Below are 16,586 nucleotides of genomic sequence, written 5' to 3'. Positions count from 1 at the left end.
AATCAAGGGCTTATGTTTTTTATAGCTTTCCTAAGCATATTCTTAGCTTGTCTAAAGAGTACCAGATTTATCTAGCCTTTACAAAGTATTTCATACATGTTTTTGAAACCTTTAAAAATAACATCCAGCTCCATTACATTATTTTACACACAACCACTGTAGAAGGTTGCTTAACACTTGCTTGCTTAACACTTTTAAAAAACTGATCATGTCAGAGGAAGAAAAGAAATCTAATGGAAAATGAATTGATAGAATCCCCCTGCGCCCCATTTGTGCTTCCTCCTGCCAACGTCTATGTCACAGAAAGACACAGTAGTAACTGGATGGAGGGAACCGCACTACGCAATGGGCCTGATTTATTAAAGCTTTCCAAGGTTGGATAGAATACACTTTCATCAGTAAAGCTGTGTGATCCATCAAACCTGGAATACATTTCTTAAAAAGGTGAAGGTGTATCCTTTCCAGCCTTTGGAGAGCTTTAATAAATCAGGGCCAATGAGAGGACATCTGTCACACCAGAATTGTCTGGTAGTTGAGTCTTAACTGTTTCAGCATTGCAAGACATGATTTTTCAACATGAATAACTAACATTGTCATGAACATTTAAAACTGTCTAAAAGTAGGCATGGGTTTCCATTTATAGTCCATGTTAAGGCAGAAGATATTCATGAATAATCCCTTGACAGAATTCAAAGGTTTTGTAAGTAATGCAATATGTCAAACAGATGGTCTACTTATCGTCAATAACATTAGACAAAATAAATCTCCTCCTAAATTATATCTGGTTTATCTATGGGAACTAATCAGTCTGAGTGCCTTTTTAATGCTACTTGTAAAATTATTTTACTTACTCCAGCCAAGTAATGGTGCCATGCTCCACATTAATGAATACAGCCAAACAAGAGCAATGACTTGTAGTGTTCGTTTCTTGGACGACCATTGTATAGACTGTAGAGGTTTGGTGATTACCAGGTACCGGTCAACAGCAATAGCCAGTAAAGTCATCATAGATGTTATTCCAAACAGTGCTCCGCAGAATGCATAGATGTTACAAGCTAGGCATGAAATCAGAACACAAATAAAAATCAAGCAAAGTATTAGATTTTATTAGTAACAAAGAAAAACACAGGATTAAAGAGAAGAAGTAAATACCCTTGCCTGTGACAGTAATTGGGTGGCCTGACGCCTCACTTATGCATATAAGAAATGAACAAAAAGCAGAGAATGGGTTTTTTTGGCCTTTGATGTCAAATATAGTATTCAAAAACAAATTGTGATAACAATATATACACTTACATTTGGCAATATACACAAAATAAACCATATTCAACAGTGCCTTGTCCCATTAAATGTGATAAGAGTTAAAGGCCATCTGTTTTTGAATAATATATTTGACATCACTGGCCAAAAAACCCTCTCTGTTTTTTGTTATTTTATTATAATTTAATGCCAATTAAATGTTTTGTAATTTAACTAACACTGATATTTGTACCCAACATTCCTGAAGCTACTGCTCCTGACCCACGAGCTAATGGGAAAGCAGGATCTCATTGGGCAACTTAACCCAATAAGATATTTCATGTTTGGAATGGTTGTTAAAAAAGTGCTAGCTGTCTTTAAAGACTGCTATCTTTAGAAGTAAATCCTCCTATCCTAGTGCAATCTTAGCTTCTATTTAGATCTGCCATTGCCATTATGAGGGATGTGTAATCAGCTAAAACACCAGCCATTTTAGGATTTACATTCTCAGATGAGAGCTGATATAAGCACACTGGTAACTCTCAGTTATCACCAGAGGCATGATTTGAATGGAACTGTAACGGTAAACTGTTATATAAGAGGGTTTATTTCTGCTTTAAGACTCTACTTTGAAAATAAAGGTGACCTAAAAAAACAATTTGTAAATATAATATGCTATTCATTTTTCCAGAATAGAAATGGTAGATTAGATCTATCATTGCCCTTAGGTGGTATGGAAAATTGTTATCCTTTTCTGTACTGTACATTCACTGAAAAAATCAATTATATTGACTTCATTTCAGGATTGTTTTTTGCATGGGAACACACAGCACCAACCAACTGCATTAAACCAGAAAGAAGCAGCTTTTTCTGAATGTTTCAAATTACTGTAAAGTTTGCATTTGTCTCAGCTGGACTGAAGTTTGAGCTTAAGGGGGATGTTTGTAAAGCCCCATTATCATTTCATACAGTACAACAAAATGCAAACTTAAATGGAAATATTTTTGGATAAATGGTTTACAGTGTAAAAACAATGTATTGTAATGTAATATTTGATGCAACAAAAATCACATTAAGTGATTTCAACTTGGAAGAAAGAATAACTATGATGTTAGTATACTTTATGGTCACATTTAAACTAAGTATAAGAATATTTTAAATAAAAAGATGATTTTCTCAAACAAGTTCTTAAATAATAACAAGACCACAGACAGTGAGACAAGTACCAGTCTTCATACCTATTGGAACCCCCCCAATCTGTAGCTTGAGGGTCAGTTAATAAGCAATGGTTTAGCAGATAATAAGTAACATGATTACCATCAGGACAGCGAAGTAATAATATCCTAGGTGATTTAGGTACAACCTGGGGTCTGACCCCTACAACACCTAGTCATGTACCAATACTGATAACAAAAGAAAGAGCTATAGATACAGGCTGCGGCTCCACTCACTGCTGCTGTGTCTCTGCGGATCACCTACCCTATGCATTACACTATGTATTAAAAGATTGTGGACCACTTCATGAACAAAATCATAGATTGCATTGTTATCGTTATACTATTGCTTTTGAAAAATATGAACAGTGGGGATGCATTTCTCTACAGTTTCAGTGGTTTTATATTTAGCGTTTCCCTGCTCAAAAAAACAGTTATGCCCATTGGGGTGCATACCAGTGCTGTCTCTACACCGTTGGGACATGTTAATTTACAGTGAAGGATATTGATCTGTACTTTGAAGATGTGCCAAAGATGAGTTATCTTTAAACAATAGTATAATGATAGTTATCTTTAAAAGCAGTATAAATCGATGTACATGTGGTCAATAATTGAGCTGGGACGATTGTTAATGATTGCTTTGCTTTGATTTATGCTTTGCCAGATGATGAGTTTTATCTGATTCCTATTGGTCTGGCCAGTTTGTTTATATAGAAATGCTTTTACAGAAATCCCACAACAAAAAAACTGTAAAAAAAAACCTCACTGTTAGATACATGTATAAATAATGTCCTCATCACACCATTAGCTATCTATACACTGACATAAGAATAATACCGAAGTTCCACTTGCTTCTAAAGATGGTGTGACAGTTCATGTTCACAGCATTTTGAAATTAGGAATGCTGTCCAAGGAAAATGTTTTAAAATTAATATTTTATTAACCTTGAAACTTCCTGGCCTCCATTTAGCCATAGTGAGAATCACTAGCTTAAATATCAATAAACTTACATTTTTAGAAAAAATACATAAAAAATTAAATGTATTTAACTAAAACAAAATATGTAAATATTCTATTATCAAAGGTGTGCAAAGCAAAGCTGGTATTAAAAATATAAAAGGTTTGTTTTTTCACTGGCTTCCATTTCACCTGAATCAAATTAAGGCTGCTGTGCTTTGCTTTTATATCACTCCACAGCTCTTGTCCCACCTACATTTCTGACCTGATAGAAAAATACATGTATAGCCACGTTCTCCACTCCTCTAGTGACCTAATGACTTCTTCACTCATAGCCTCTTTCATTGTGCAGCTCCTAGACTTAGGCCCTAGAGCTACCTCACCCTCCGGTTTCAACCTATTAGGGTTGCATCTACTTTCAAAACATTAAAAAAAACTTAAAACCCACTCTTTCAAATCTGCTCACCCGAATTTGTCTCTTAATCACTAATTAGCTACCATTCCATATTCCCCTCCAATTGTGTAATACTCTCTCTCATCTCTTAAATGGTAAACTCTATTGGGCAGGGTTGTTTTCTTCTCCTGTGTCATTGTTTGTGCATGTCTATATGTCGGTTGTTCAGCTGAATCCCCCATTTTTGTACAGTTTTGTCTAAATCATTGGCACTAAATAAAGGTTGATAATAAGAATAATAAGCAGGGTAAGAAGAGGTAAGCCAAAGTTTGGCTATGGAGTTTGTCATTAGTTTTTTCTTCTGTCCCCAGATACCAGTATGAACCTAGAGTTGTCTGCTCTATGGTTCATGGACTGTTTTAGATGGTAAGTTAAGCTAGGTTTTCTTATGAATAGTGAAAAAATCTGAAAATAAATAGAAAATATACCATATACAGCAAAACTGAACCATTACATATATTTTAACTTATTATGATGTTTAGAAAAACATGAAGCTAACATACCTCTTTTATTTCATCTAGGTGGAAATGTCTTCCGCCATCTTCATGACGTCACATTCAGAAGCAGCTTTTGGTTGCTGACAAATGGATGGAGTACCAGTGGCAGTCCAAGAAGCTGCCAAAGAAGAAAGGAGTGACGTCAGAAGATGTCGGCAAGATAGGTATTTACAGAATAAAAATAATTGACTTTTATTAAATGGTTGACACGTGATCAATAATTTCACAAGCAGTATAGTAGGAAGTACAATATGCAGATAGCTAAATGGATTTATATGAGGAACATAGCGTATGGAATAAGATATGACTGTAATAATATAATTCACTGAAAAAAGGTGCAGATGGCTTATTTTATTTGTTTGTTTGTAATTCAACTGTCAAAATGTGTTTAATGAGAAAGAGATATAAATTACAAACTGACTTAGTACCTATTTCTCCCAGAATCCATTGGCGGTTGAAGCTGTTTAGAAAACATATGGGTGCTTGGGTAGATGACATGAGCAAGTCACTCACAGCTAAATTCATTATGAAGTAGTTTGCAGCTGTTCTTAACTTCTTGTTACTGAAAGTAGAATGAGGAAAACTAAGAAAATACTTTAATTATTTGAAACATAGACAGCAGAGTTTAATAAAATGTAAAGCCTCCTTTCTGAAATTGAATGTGGCTTCAAAGATATGTCCCTGTGAAGAGGAGTGTACACTAAAGAACTAAAACAACTTCCTAGAAGAATTGGAATAGTAAAGTAATAAAGCAAGCACACTTACCCTGCCTTTGCAAATTGGCAGTTCAGTAAGCGTAAGCAGTCCTAACACATTCTGATATGTTATTTTATATGCTAAAAAGACAGTAATATGAAGGGATCTATAATTCATTTTTTTCAGTTTGCTGATAATGTGGAATACGCCAAAATCTCTACTTCCAGATCTGGGTGAATGTTTAGGCAGAACTCCAGATAATACAACTAGCTATGAGTACATTAGTATCTGTCATTAAAAATCACTTTTAGGGTCTGTATTGTTAAATTTTTGCATTTGAGTTGATGATCAAATGCAGCTTGCTCTTGCATTTAACATCAGTTTAGGTTCTTGCATTTAAGGTTTATTGATAGATTAATTTTACCTCCAACTCTTCAGTATTTTTTCAGCTTTCTTTGCCATAAGTAACCTGCTTCAAGCTGCTCTTACAGCAAACAGTATATGAGAGTGGAAAGCAGTTCTGAAGTAATCAAAAACCTTCCTGGATGCCTCAAACTGTATGTATGTCATTGAGAGTGATTCCATGAATGGAAAACTTGTTAAAAAGCAGACCAGTATAAGTGATTTGTCAATTTAGGGTGCTCATGTAACACTCTACATTGTACCAATGTCACCTTTTCTAGCCATTACTTTTATAATAATCCTGGAGTTTAGCTTTAACAGCAAAGCAATGTGGAAATCACTTCTAGTAAAACCATTATTCAAAGTCCAATGTAACGGATAATACACAACATACATTAAGAATAGACATGTATGCACATATAAATATAAAAGACTGGTCAGATTATGGACCTTGGACCTGACATCTTACATTTTTGTAAACTTTATTAGGGGTGCATTATCTGGTTTATTATAATGAGCAATATATTGCTTAAAGAAAAGAGAAGTGGACTAGAGGAAATTCATTAGAAGAGTCACTGTGATAAAGAGGAACTGTAAGGCACCAAAAGATCACCATACTGACCCATATGACAAATGTGTTTGGACCAAATGATTGAAATGCATCCTTGGAGAGCAGGTGATTTCCAACTCCCTATCTTTAGTTTTGCTAAGTGCCATCCATTCGAAGCACTACAAGCACATCTAAAATCGTATACAGTCCAGCACTATGAAACTCTCAGCATATCAAGCTATGCAGCTCTATACAAGACTTGAATAGGTAAACAGACATTGCAGGCAATACACCTTCCCTAGGTGATTTCTCAGGTTACATTAAAAAGAAAATTTACATTTTAATTCACATTGGACATTATCATTTTAAATAAAAGAGTGACTCTGTGTGCTGTAAATAAAACATTACCGTTTCTCATAAATAATGTATCTGGAAATTGTTAACTATATAAACATTTTTTACTAGGGAAACATTGGATCTTCATTCAAACATTGTGTACAGAAAAAGGTTGTATACTTGAACATATGATACGCATTGACATGGTGTATTTATTCTCATATTCTAAATAATTAAAATGCAGATTTATAACATGGAAAAAGTGAATGCACCCCTACTTTTACCTCCACTTCGGATTTAAATAATTAGAATATGGTTATCCAGATAAGGTGCCAAAGGCTCTTGAGGCTCTTGTGACCTCTTTGATCTCCACCTGTGCTGTGTTATCATTTCAAGATCAAAAAAACTAAGGCCCTATGAAAGAAGTTTGTAGATGCTAGGAGTCTGGTAAATGACTTAAAAATTGCCTACAGCATAGACGTCAAACCACTCCTAATTTATCAAGGACTTACTGGCCCAGCAAATTCAGCTGATAATTGACGCTAAAAAGGAATCTTCAAGAACTTTAAAATTACACTGTGGGATCCTTAGGCAACTGTTGTGCATGCATCTATATTCAGAAAGAGACTGTAACAATTTATATTGCATCGGAGGTGTGCCAGGAAAAAGTCTGCTGTCTAGACCAGTGGTCACCAACCGGTGGTCTGTGAGAAAATTTTGGTGGCCTGCGCCTCTGGCTAGTGCTCCCCTGTGGAGTCAGGAGTAGGACCACGTAGGGATCGCAGGCTCGGGGTGGTACGCGGGTTGTGTCTCTGGTCTGAGCCTGCGATGGGAGAGTGGGCGGGTTCTGGCATCATGATGTCACTCAGGGGGAAGTTTCCCCGGAGGTCCGGAGCACGTAGGTTTAGTGGTCCCTAGGTTCGAAAAGGTTGGCGACTACTAGTCCAGACTGCAGCAAAACTATAGTTAGCCATTGAACATATAGACAAAGATTAGACCTTCCTAATTTTTTTTTTTCATAAAAATAAATTAGAAACTACAGTAACAGAAGAAATATTAGGTGCAACCAGAAACAGCATTTCAGGCAATGAACCTTATATGAACCGTAATGAACAGTGTGCAAATATTATGGTTATGGTGTAGCTTGTAGTCACAAATTCCAATATGTTTTTATTCACAAACACCACTTTGACTATAAACCATGTTTGAATGAAGAGCAAATGTTTGCCTGGTTTCCGAATGCTTTTCTGGTTTATTAACTGGTTGCCAAACACTAGTACAGAAGCTATTTTGTTTTTCTTTTGCAGTAAGAGGATTAAAAAGCTCTTCCCATATATATAGAAAAATATATCCTATGTACAGTGGCTTTTAATTCATTAATGCACAGTTGTAGGATTGTTTCCAATAATCTGATCCCTTTACATTACTCTAATGATGTTCTGATGTACCTGTAAAACGCATAGAGGACAAGCAAGTTTCCAGCCACACCAACTGAGCCAATAATGAGAATGCAGCTTCCAAATATGTGGAGTATTTGATCAGGAACATCTGGCAGTAAGATCTCTCTTTTTGATGAAAGCTCCAGTGCCTACAGTATAAAGAGAGGTGAAAAAATAAAATTAGATAATCATGTGTTAACTGTAATACTTGGGGGTATAGCTATAAACAATTATCTGTGCAAGTCAAGACAAGAAAATTACCTCTACAAATATATACTTTTTTATTTTTCTTATATAGTCAAATGTAGCATTATCAAATGTCAAATCGCAGTAATATTTATTATACAGTTTGGTGTTTTGGTTTCCCTGTCAAGTGTTCTTAGATAATGATGGTCTTTGTATTATACTAGAGATTGACAAATGTTCTTAGGTGGTTTAACAGGGTTAAACAGTTGTGAATGTAGGCTGAGCAGCTGATGTAAAACAACACTGATGATCTACCTACTGCAGCCTTTCCTTCAGTACAGGCTGTTTCTGGGTTACATACGAGATAGGGACTGTAGGTGTGTTCTTCAGGTACAGGACAGGTTCATTATTTTAATAAATGCAATTAGGACAGATGTTTGTCTCAATGTATTATAAGGCAGCATAGTGTCAGTTACTGTATAAAATCCTTACTGTGAGTTAACTACAAGCAAAGCAAAAAAAAATTATGGAGCCTAGACATTCATTAACTTCTGGAGCAAGCTGTGCATTGATTTGCAAAAAGAACCAACTGCAGAGTTTGTCTTGGTCATTAAAGAGTTACAAGAGCCTGCAGAAAGAGCTTACCCCCCTAAGGTCAACCACAACTTCAGCTGTGTTTAGCAAAAAATTTCCACTGGAAGTCATCCAAACCACCCCTCCCCCCTTCAAGCCTCCATTCTGCACACAGCAAGCAGGGAAGCCCCGTTCGTATCTAGGAGGTGTCCGTATGTTGGATGTTCTTAACCAGGGACTACCTCTAATCCCTGGTTGCTCTATTTCTCTGACTGCTCTCAGGGTCTATAAAACAGTAGAGGAAAAGCAGGGAGAAGATGATCTGTGGCCAGAACTAACACAAATTGAAATCTGACTCCCCAGAGATTAATGGATCTAAAAGAAAATGTATTTTTTTTTTTTTTTTTTAGAAAAAAGGAAACACTCTGCAAATATGTATGTACATAATATGCACTAGTGCTGCAAGTGTTCAAAATAATATTTAATTCTAATGATAGGCTCTCTTTAAAAGTGTAATCACACAAATCGCTGTCAGAGATTTATTAGATGGATGCCTTCTGTTGAAGCTGTCAATTTTAGGAAAACATTTACAAACCCTTACAAACATTTTGTTTAAACCTCTTTGGACATTAGAGCATTGTGAACTACAGTATTTTTTCATTACTATATGCAATTGTCTGTGCATAGGCCTTGAAGATTTAAACCCTCTGTTTTTATAATCTATGTAACAGAGACAAGTGAGTCGAAATCTAAGAATTTTAAATTAGATATTGGAGAAGTTGTTAAAGGAACATTTTGCAGTGGAGATCTTTTCTTTTAAAAACTCTTTAATACTGAAATTCAGTTCACTTTAAAGAGACCTATTATGTTTTGTCTCTATAACAGGAAGTGAAGGGAAAGTTCAATAGCTGGACGCTTCTTTATTAAAAGAATTTAGGATAGTTGAGGAATTATCACTTTGCAAAGGAAACTTTACTTAGATTACTAAAAATTCACTCTGAAAAGAACACCAATTCACATGCAAGAAAATGTACAAAACAATGATTTTTGCTTGCACAATTCAATGGTTGCAAAGGCACAAGGGCATCAAAGCTTTATTTCATTCACTATGCAAATTTGGAGGTGATAATTCATATATTTCCTTGGTCAATATTCCCCATACCATCATTTCAGAGCCTAGCGGGTCTTTCCTCATCAAGGTGACTAAGTAACAAAAGACACACTGCTAACATGCTAAATCCCCACTGTCTTCAATAGACATTATAATGATAGCATATTGAATAATGCACAATACATCTTAATGCATTAAATCAGTGTTATGTACAATAAAAATTCAGAAAGAACTGGATACTACGGTATCAGTATTGTTACACCTACATCTTCATTATGTATAACAAAATCAAAGAAAGATAAGTTACTGATCCACAAAAAAACATGTATATATAAGAAAAAATATATATATATTTAAGGCATTGACCATGTCCAGTGTTGAAATCATGCATGTTTCTCTCAATATTTAATTGTACCAATTGCTACTAAAATCTGTTTTTGTAATATTAAGAGCTCATAATTCATGGATCGGGTAAGGGTTTATGGTAAGTATATTGCCACTGGTTTGTTTAGATCTAAATCTTCACAATTTTTTTAAAATTATAATCCTTATTCAAAAGAAGAGAGATAACAGCGACAACAGCAACTAAGAGCAAATCCAATGGACAAGAAACAGAAATTTTATCTGGGAACTTTCCGGGATTTAGCTTTGTGTTTCAGTAATGGAAATCATAAGACCAATAAACAACTGAATATCCTGTCTAGGTCTTGCCCAGCCTGAAAGATAGGCCTACAACCCAAAAGACTACACAAACTGAAGTAAAGGCTGATTCAGGTACCGACAGGCATTGCAAGATAATACCTAAAAGCTACCTTAGGTACCTTTTCAGCCAGATAAGGTTCACTTTACATTCATCTCCTATCAGATAGGAAACTGACACTTGATACTAATAAGTCCTCTAGAGAAGCCATCAAATAAACTAACTAGAATGTTAGGAAAAGGTAGGCCTTCCTGTCTTCAGCAGACTTGAATTGGTGTTTTTTCTTTCAGAAATGTATTGCTGTATGCTGAAGGTTACCATGTAAACATTACATTTATACCTCATATATCACTTTGTGACTGTGGAAACAATTTTACATTTTTTATTCAATTCTAGATTGGAAGCTCTTTGGGGCAGGGTCCTCTCCTCCTGTGTCACTGTGTCTGTATTCGCATGTCATTTGCAACCCCTATTTAATGTACAGCACTGTGTACTGTGTTGGCGCTTTATAAATCCTGTTTATTATTATTATTATTATTATTATTATTAATAATAATAATAATTAAATACTGAAGGTCGAGCAATTGTGTTTATTCAATTAGTTCACAACGATATGTACTTAGATGTTATATCAAAAAAAAAAGTTACAGTATGTAAATTATAAAGTAAACTATAGCCACAGAAATGTGGTAGAAAACTGCACAAAGTAATTATTTGTTAGCAAAAAATTATGCAGTATATTGAGTAGAATAAAGTCCTTTCTGTATTATTTGAACCTTGCAATGCAAATTATTTATTTATATGTAGTGCAAACACATACAAACCTCTATCCATCATCTACCTAAAGCAACCTACAAACACCATATGTCTCTCACTGAAGAAAAAACGCTATGTTGGTTTTGGGCAAAAATCTGACATATGTACAGCGGTTTCTGGATGTAGTTTATTAATCCACCACGACAGAAAATATGAAAATATTCAAATAAATAAAAACATAATTTTTCATTTTGTCTATTTTTTACTTCTCTTTAAATAATTCATCATTCTATTTTGTCATAAAACCACTTAATAATGATGACTAACTAATATGGTAAATCGTATTACTTGTAAAGCAAGGTATATGAAAGAGGCTCATTAAAGTAAAGGATGCTTAATAAAGATTATGGTTGATTAAAACTGTACCTCAATTAGAACATATTAAAATTCTCCTTCATTCTACAAGCACAGTAATCCTCTTTTGAAATTCTTTTTTTAAGTGGCTAATTCCATATCTTCTAATAAGGACTTAAAGAAGTTCATGTGGAACTTTTTAAAATAGTAAGCTTATAAAAAAAAAAAAAGGATTGAATTCTGTAAACCAAATTTACCAATATATAGATTGTTTTATTTGACATCTATATTGATAGGGGGAAATATTGCCCATTCAATGAACAAGATACATTTTTTCTATGTATTTATTTATTTAAATATTCACTGCCTGGTCCATTAATATGAGTGGAGAAAGACTTTCCAGATAGGAGCTCAATGTTTTCCCATTTGCAAACAGATATGTTACCTTCAATGGCTGTCAGTAAAAGGGTTGAGGAAGGGAGGTAGTTTTTAGGCATGTGTGTGCAGTAAAAGCAGGACTATGGGAATCTTTCCAACTTCCACTGTTGCTTACAGAGATGTGCAGTAGAGAAAATCAAGGAGATCAAGTAATTAGTGTGCGCCTAAGTTTGTAGATCTCAGTATCCCTTTCGCCATACAGTCTCCGGAAGACTCTGCATACCCTGCACACTGTGTTTAGCTCAAGGGAATTAGAGAGTATGACCTGCAGCCAATAACAGATTAGTTCCTGGAACCTTGGTGTGCTACTTGTGGCTTTAACCAACTAAACTCTGCATGATTGCCTTTGATTTTGGCATGACTTCAACCCTGCTTCTTGTCTTCAGCCTGCTATGACCTCAGATTGTACTGACCTAATTATTGTCTGTTACCTGCCCTGACCTATTGTCTGACACTTATTCTTACCCCACACAGTCCAGACCTCACATAGGTAGATTGTAAAAATACATAAATATAAATAAAACATATAAACAAACATATCCCAGATAAAAACAAACCTATAGACATAGTGGATCCAGAAGTAGGAAAAATCCCTTTAAGCAATCATGTAATTCAGTACTCCGTTTATACCTCTTTCTAAAGGGTGAAGTATTGTGTACTTAATTTGGTTTTGGTGGGCCCATGGCTCTTAAATGTTTATTTGTTTTTAATTGTTGGCCACTAGCGGATGTGCCCTTTTTTAAAGTGTGTAAAAAACACTAATAATGTCTCAGACAGCAGGAGTTTGTTAGACACTTTACATGAGAACACAGTTTTATCTAGTGGGATAACCTAAGTATAAACCACGATTCTTATTCTATTGGTATGGTGAAAAAAATCTCAGTTTATGTTGAAGTATATATATGGTAATTTTTGGTTTTAATGTCAAATCTGTAGATAGTGGAAACATTTTGCAATTTTCAGCTCAGAAGCCTGAATTTTCTTCAGAATTGGAGAGACAGTCTTTCATGTGATCTATTTGCTGTATGTATTTTCAAATGGTTTAAATGGAAAATCTATCATTAATATTCATCAATTAATAAAATCTTTATCTGCCAGAGTCTCTCCCTCTGTCAATGATGAAGTACGGTTTACAGCATTTTATATGTATTAGTTTTATATTTAGTCAAGCAGGTTTGGATATCTTTTTTAAAACTTCACATGACTTTGAATGTTAAATTGTGTCACTCTCTTTCTAATTTGTGAATTTGTGAATTACATAATGATTAAGATTTAAATATAAATATCATCAACAACATAAACACATAGTGGGATAGTATCATTGCCATAGGGGAGCGTCTGCTTTAAGACTAAGCTACAATACAATAATTGAGTAATAAGGAAAACAAGAAAAGATGACATAGAGAACATAAGCAAGAGAATGCTTTGAAATGTTATTTTTATTCGTCGATAACTTAGAATTCTTTGTGGCACTGCAGTATAAGCCAATACCACAATGATGTTCACTGTCAGTTATCTCACTCCAGGCTAGGTCTAACCTTTTTTTATTTGTAAAATCTCTAGGATTGTGTTTGCCCTCTGGGCATACCTGGATTATTTTATTTCTCTATCATGCTAAAGCTTTGACAGTGAGGTTTTTAGCCAGATGTAATAGTTGCATATGAATCATTAACTGTTCATAATTTATAAAGCTGCTGTAAATGATAAAACTAAACAAGCATTTTTATAAAGAAAAGATAGACATATACTAGTTAGATTTTCTTTTATTCTAACGTTTTGTTTTCATTTTTATCTGTTGATATTTTTTCAGGTGCCATTATTTACCTGGAAATGGGCTTTTTTCATTACTTTGTTACATAAGCATAACAAACGTCATTGAATATTTTTTTGAAGCTCTCATTTCCTTTTTTATTAGAATGTGTTAGTTTATAGGGTGGTAAATCCTACTGATAGTGAGATACAAGTAACAAGTGCTATGTAATAAGAATGACTTATTTTTGTATTATTAACAGTAAATTCAATTCAATAGATCACAAAACAATTATTATATATAAAACATTTTAAACATTGATTCTAAATCTCAGCAATTTTTGCAAAAAATCACAACTTATATGGAAAACAATGACTGTTACAGCTTAGCCAATTGAATTGAATCCATTACATCTTGGTTTATTGGCCCTGATTTATTAAAGCTTTCCAAGGTTGGAAAGGACACACTTTCATCAGTAAAGCTGAGTGATCCAGCAAACCTGGAATGGATCTGGTCCAGGATTGAAAACATTTGCTAACAAATAGCAAATGACTTTTAGGTAATCCATTCCACCTTTGCTTGATCACCAAGCTTCACTGATGAAAGTGTATCCTCTCCAGCCTTGGAGATCTTTCATAAATCAGGCCCAATATCAATCAGAAATAGAATCAATATTACCATTTCAAAACTACCTATATTTTCTTAATATTCCCTAATAAAGGCATGAACAGAGTTAAAGAGTTAAGAGTTAAGATGATCATTTTCTTTTACATTTTAGTACATTAAGTTCTCCATAAGTATTCTGCAATCACATCTAGGAAATGAACAGCTCTATTCTTAAAGTGAAACTTCTAAAAATTGATTTCAAATGACTAAATTATATTTTTCAAATGTGTTCTTATGGCTTTTGGTATTTTGACCGGGAACTTTTGTCATTTTGGGAAATCTAATTCAAGCGGTCTATTTAAAAATGTATTTAAGGATATTGAACAATATTTTATGGTATACCAATACTTCTAGCTTGTTAGCCTGTCAAACTTTAGGCTAAGTTATGACTATGTCTATGGCTTTTACACACAGTTTGAGCGATTGTACCACTCAAAACCTATTACAAAAATGGTTAACATTGGACCAAAAGGGATCATACACTATTTATTTCCTTTATTTGACATATGACAAGCAGTAGAAGGTGGTAGTATTTCCTCAAGGTTTTTGTTTTTGTGGACTTCTAGGGGTGATTATTTTGCCTCTAGTACCCCTTTAGACTTGAAATGGTTTTAAAATGTACGTGCAAGCATTTTGAAGCACAAAAACAGTAATTGTTTTTTGAGCTTCTGTCTCAGTCCTAACTTTGGACATGTTGAAAATGTACATAGATATTAATATCTGGTGTGATAGAATGCTAGGGGTTAATATATATTTACTATGGACTTTTAGACTTAAGCTGAGCTGTGCATGCGCAACAGAAGAGAATGGTGATCAGGCAGATAAAAAGGTAAGAGACATCACTAAACTTTGAAAGTGGAACCATAATTCTAATTATTGAAATAGTAATGGATTTGTGCTATCTTCAAATATACACACATTTTCCATGTTTATTATACTTTTACAGTCGCTCTAGTGGAGCCTCCTCCCACACCAGGCTATAGTTATTCGACTGCACTCTGCTATGGAATCCAGAAGGATCGTCCACAATGCTAAAAACAAGCTTCTTTATACACTAAAGACAGCTGGATATAAATAAAACAATATTTACACTATGAAGCTTGGTCTCCTTGAAAAAGAAAAGGTAGAAGTAATACAAAATAAACGGGTAATGCAGTGCAATATTATCACAGAGATCTAAAAATTGGTTGAGAGGTGTTCCCACCTAAAAACATTTGTGGAGCACTAGTCTAAAGGATAGGCAGATTTCTATTTCATGCTTTAAACATTCTCTCTCTGTATTTTCCTTTTTATATTAGGAATATCATTTCAAACTTTAGTTTCAGTCATTTGTACTTTTCTAAAGTGTCATTCTTTGTAATACTGAGACATTATTAGGGGAAATCCACATTTATTGTCCCCTGAGATTTAAAATGTGTTGCTCTGTCTGAAATGATTTTCGCTATGGGCACCTTGTTTGTTCTACAGATGAGAGCTTAATCATGAGAAATAAATAATCTAAGAAAACAAACTGAGGAATAAAATTAACACTATAATCTAAAAATTTGAGAAACCACAAACATCAACAATAAATATGATTTTCACCTTGACATGACTAATGTGCTAAGGTATCTAGCCATGATCCAGAAACATAGGAAATCAAATATGTTTGCTCTGTTGTCTGTGTGGGGTTTTTAACATTCTGTTCTAAATAAGTAAAACTTATCTGCAATAAAAAGAATCAGTTTCATAATTCCCAAAACACTTGGCTTGATTTACATAAAGTATTTCTAAACTGAAGGATAAACATGCAAGGTATTGCAAACTAATTGGGAAATCAAACTAAGAAGAAACAGAAATAAAAAACTGTCCTGTCTTAGGGAATGTTCAGACCTGCTTCTGGAGAAGGTGTCTGGTAAACGCGTTTGGAAGCCTACTTTGCACAGATAAGCTTCCAGGATCATTTCAAGGCAAAACATCCCTGTGTTTGCAAATGTCTGTACAAGCTTTTATAGGCATTTGTTCTGGCGTTTCAGATGCCTGAAAAAGCTGTGTTTTTTAAAATTTAGCAAGCAATTCTCTGGCTTTAAAAACTCCTATAAATTCCAATAACAGCCTGCAGCAAAAGCTCATAAATGCTTGCACATGAGTGCATGCAAGTCTATGGAGACCTTTGGATGTCAAAACGACAGTAGAAGCTACATCGGGCTTCTGAACCAATACTTTTAGAAGCCTAAAGCCTGCACAAAACAACAGACCCAATTGTTTATATTTAAAACTATTTTACAA

The 16,586-nt window shown here is 34.4% G+C and overlaps 1 protein-coding gene across 1 annotated transcript in view; it reads right to left on the bottom strand.

Moving 5' to 3' along the window:
* The window catches only part of LOC140326723 (melanopsin-B-like), a 56,490-nt gene that overhangs the window by 22,606 nt on the left and 17,298 nt on the right, over positions 1 to 16,586 (bottom strand). The window contains exons 2-4 of the mRNA XM_072405572.1: positions 7,794 to 7,933; positions 4,790 to 4,923; positions 852 to 1,055 (exon numbers count right to left, since the gene is read on the bottom strand). Coding sequence (XP_072261673.1) covers positions 852 to 1,055; positions 4,790 to 4,923; positions 7,794 to 7,933 — 478 coding nt within the window. The remainder of the gene's footprint in view (positions 1 to 851; positions 1,056 to 4,789; positions 4,924 to 7,793; positions 7,934 to 16,586) is intronic.

The sequence above is a fragment of the Pyxicephalus adspersus genome, chromosome 3 (assembly GCF_032062135.1).
Source record: "Pyxicephalus adspersus chromosome 3, UCB_Pads_2.0, whole genome shotgun sequence".
Classification (NCBI taxonomy): Eukaryota; Metazoa; Chordata; class Amphibia; order Anura; family Pyxicephalidae; genus Pyxicephalus; species Pyxicephalus adspersus.
The sequence above is the reverse complement of the archived record's forward strand: the minus strand, read 5'-3'. Positions and strand labels throughout refer to the sequence as shown.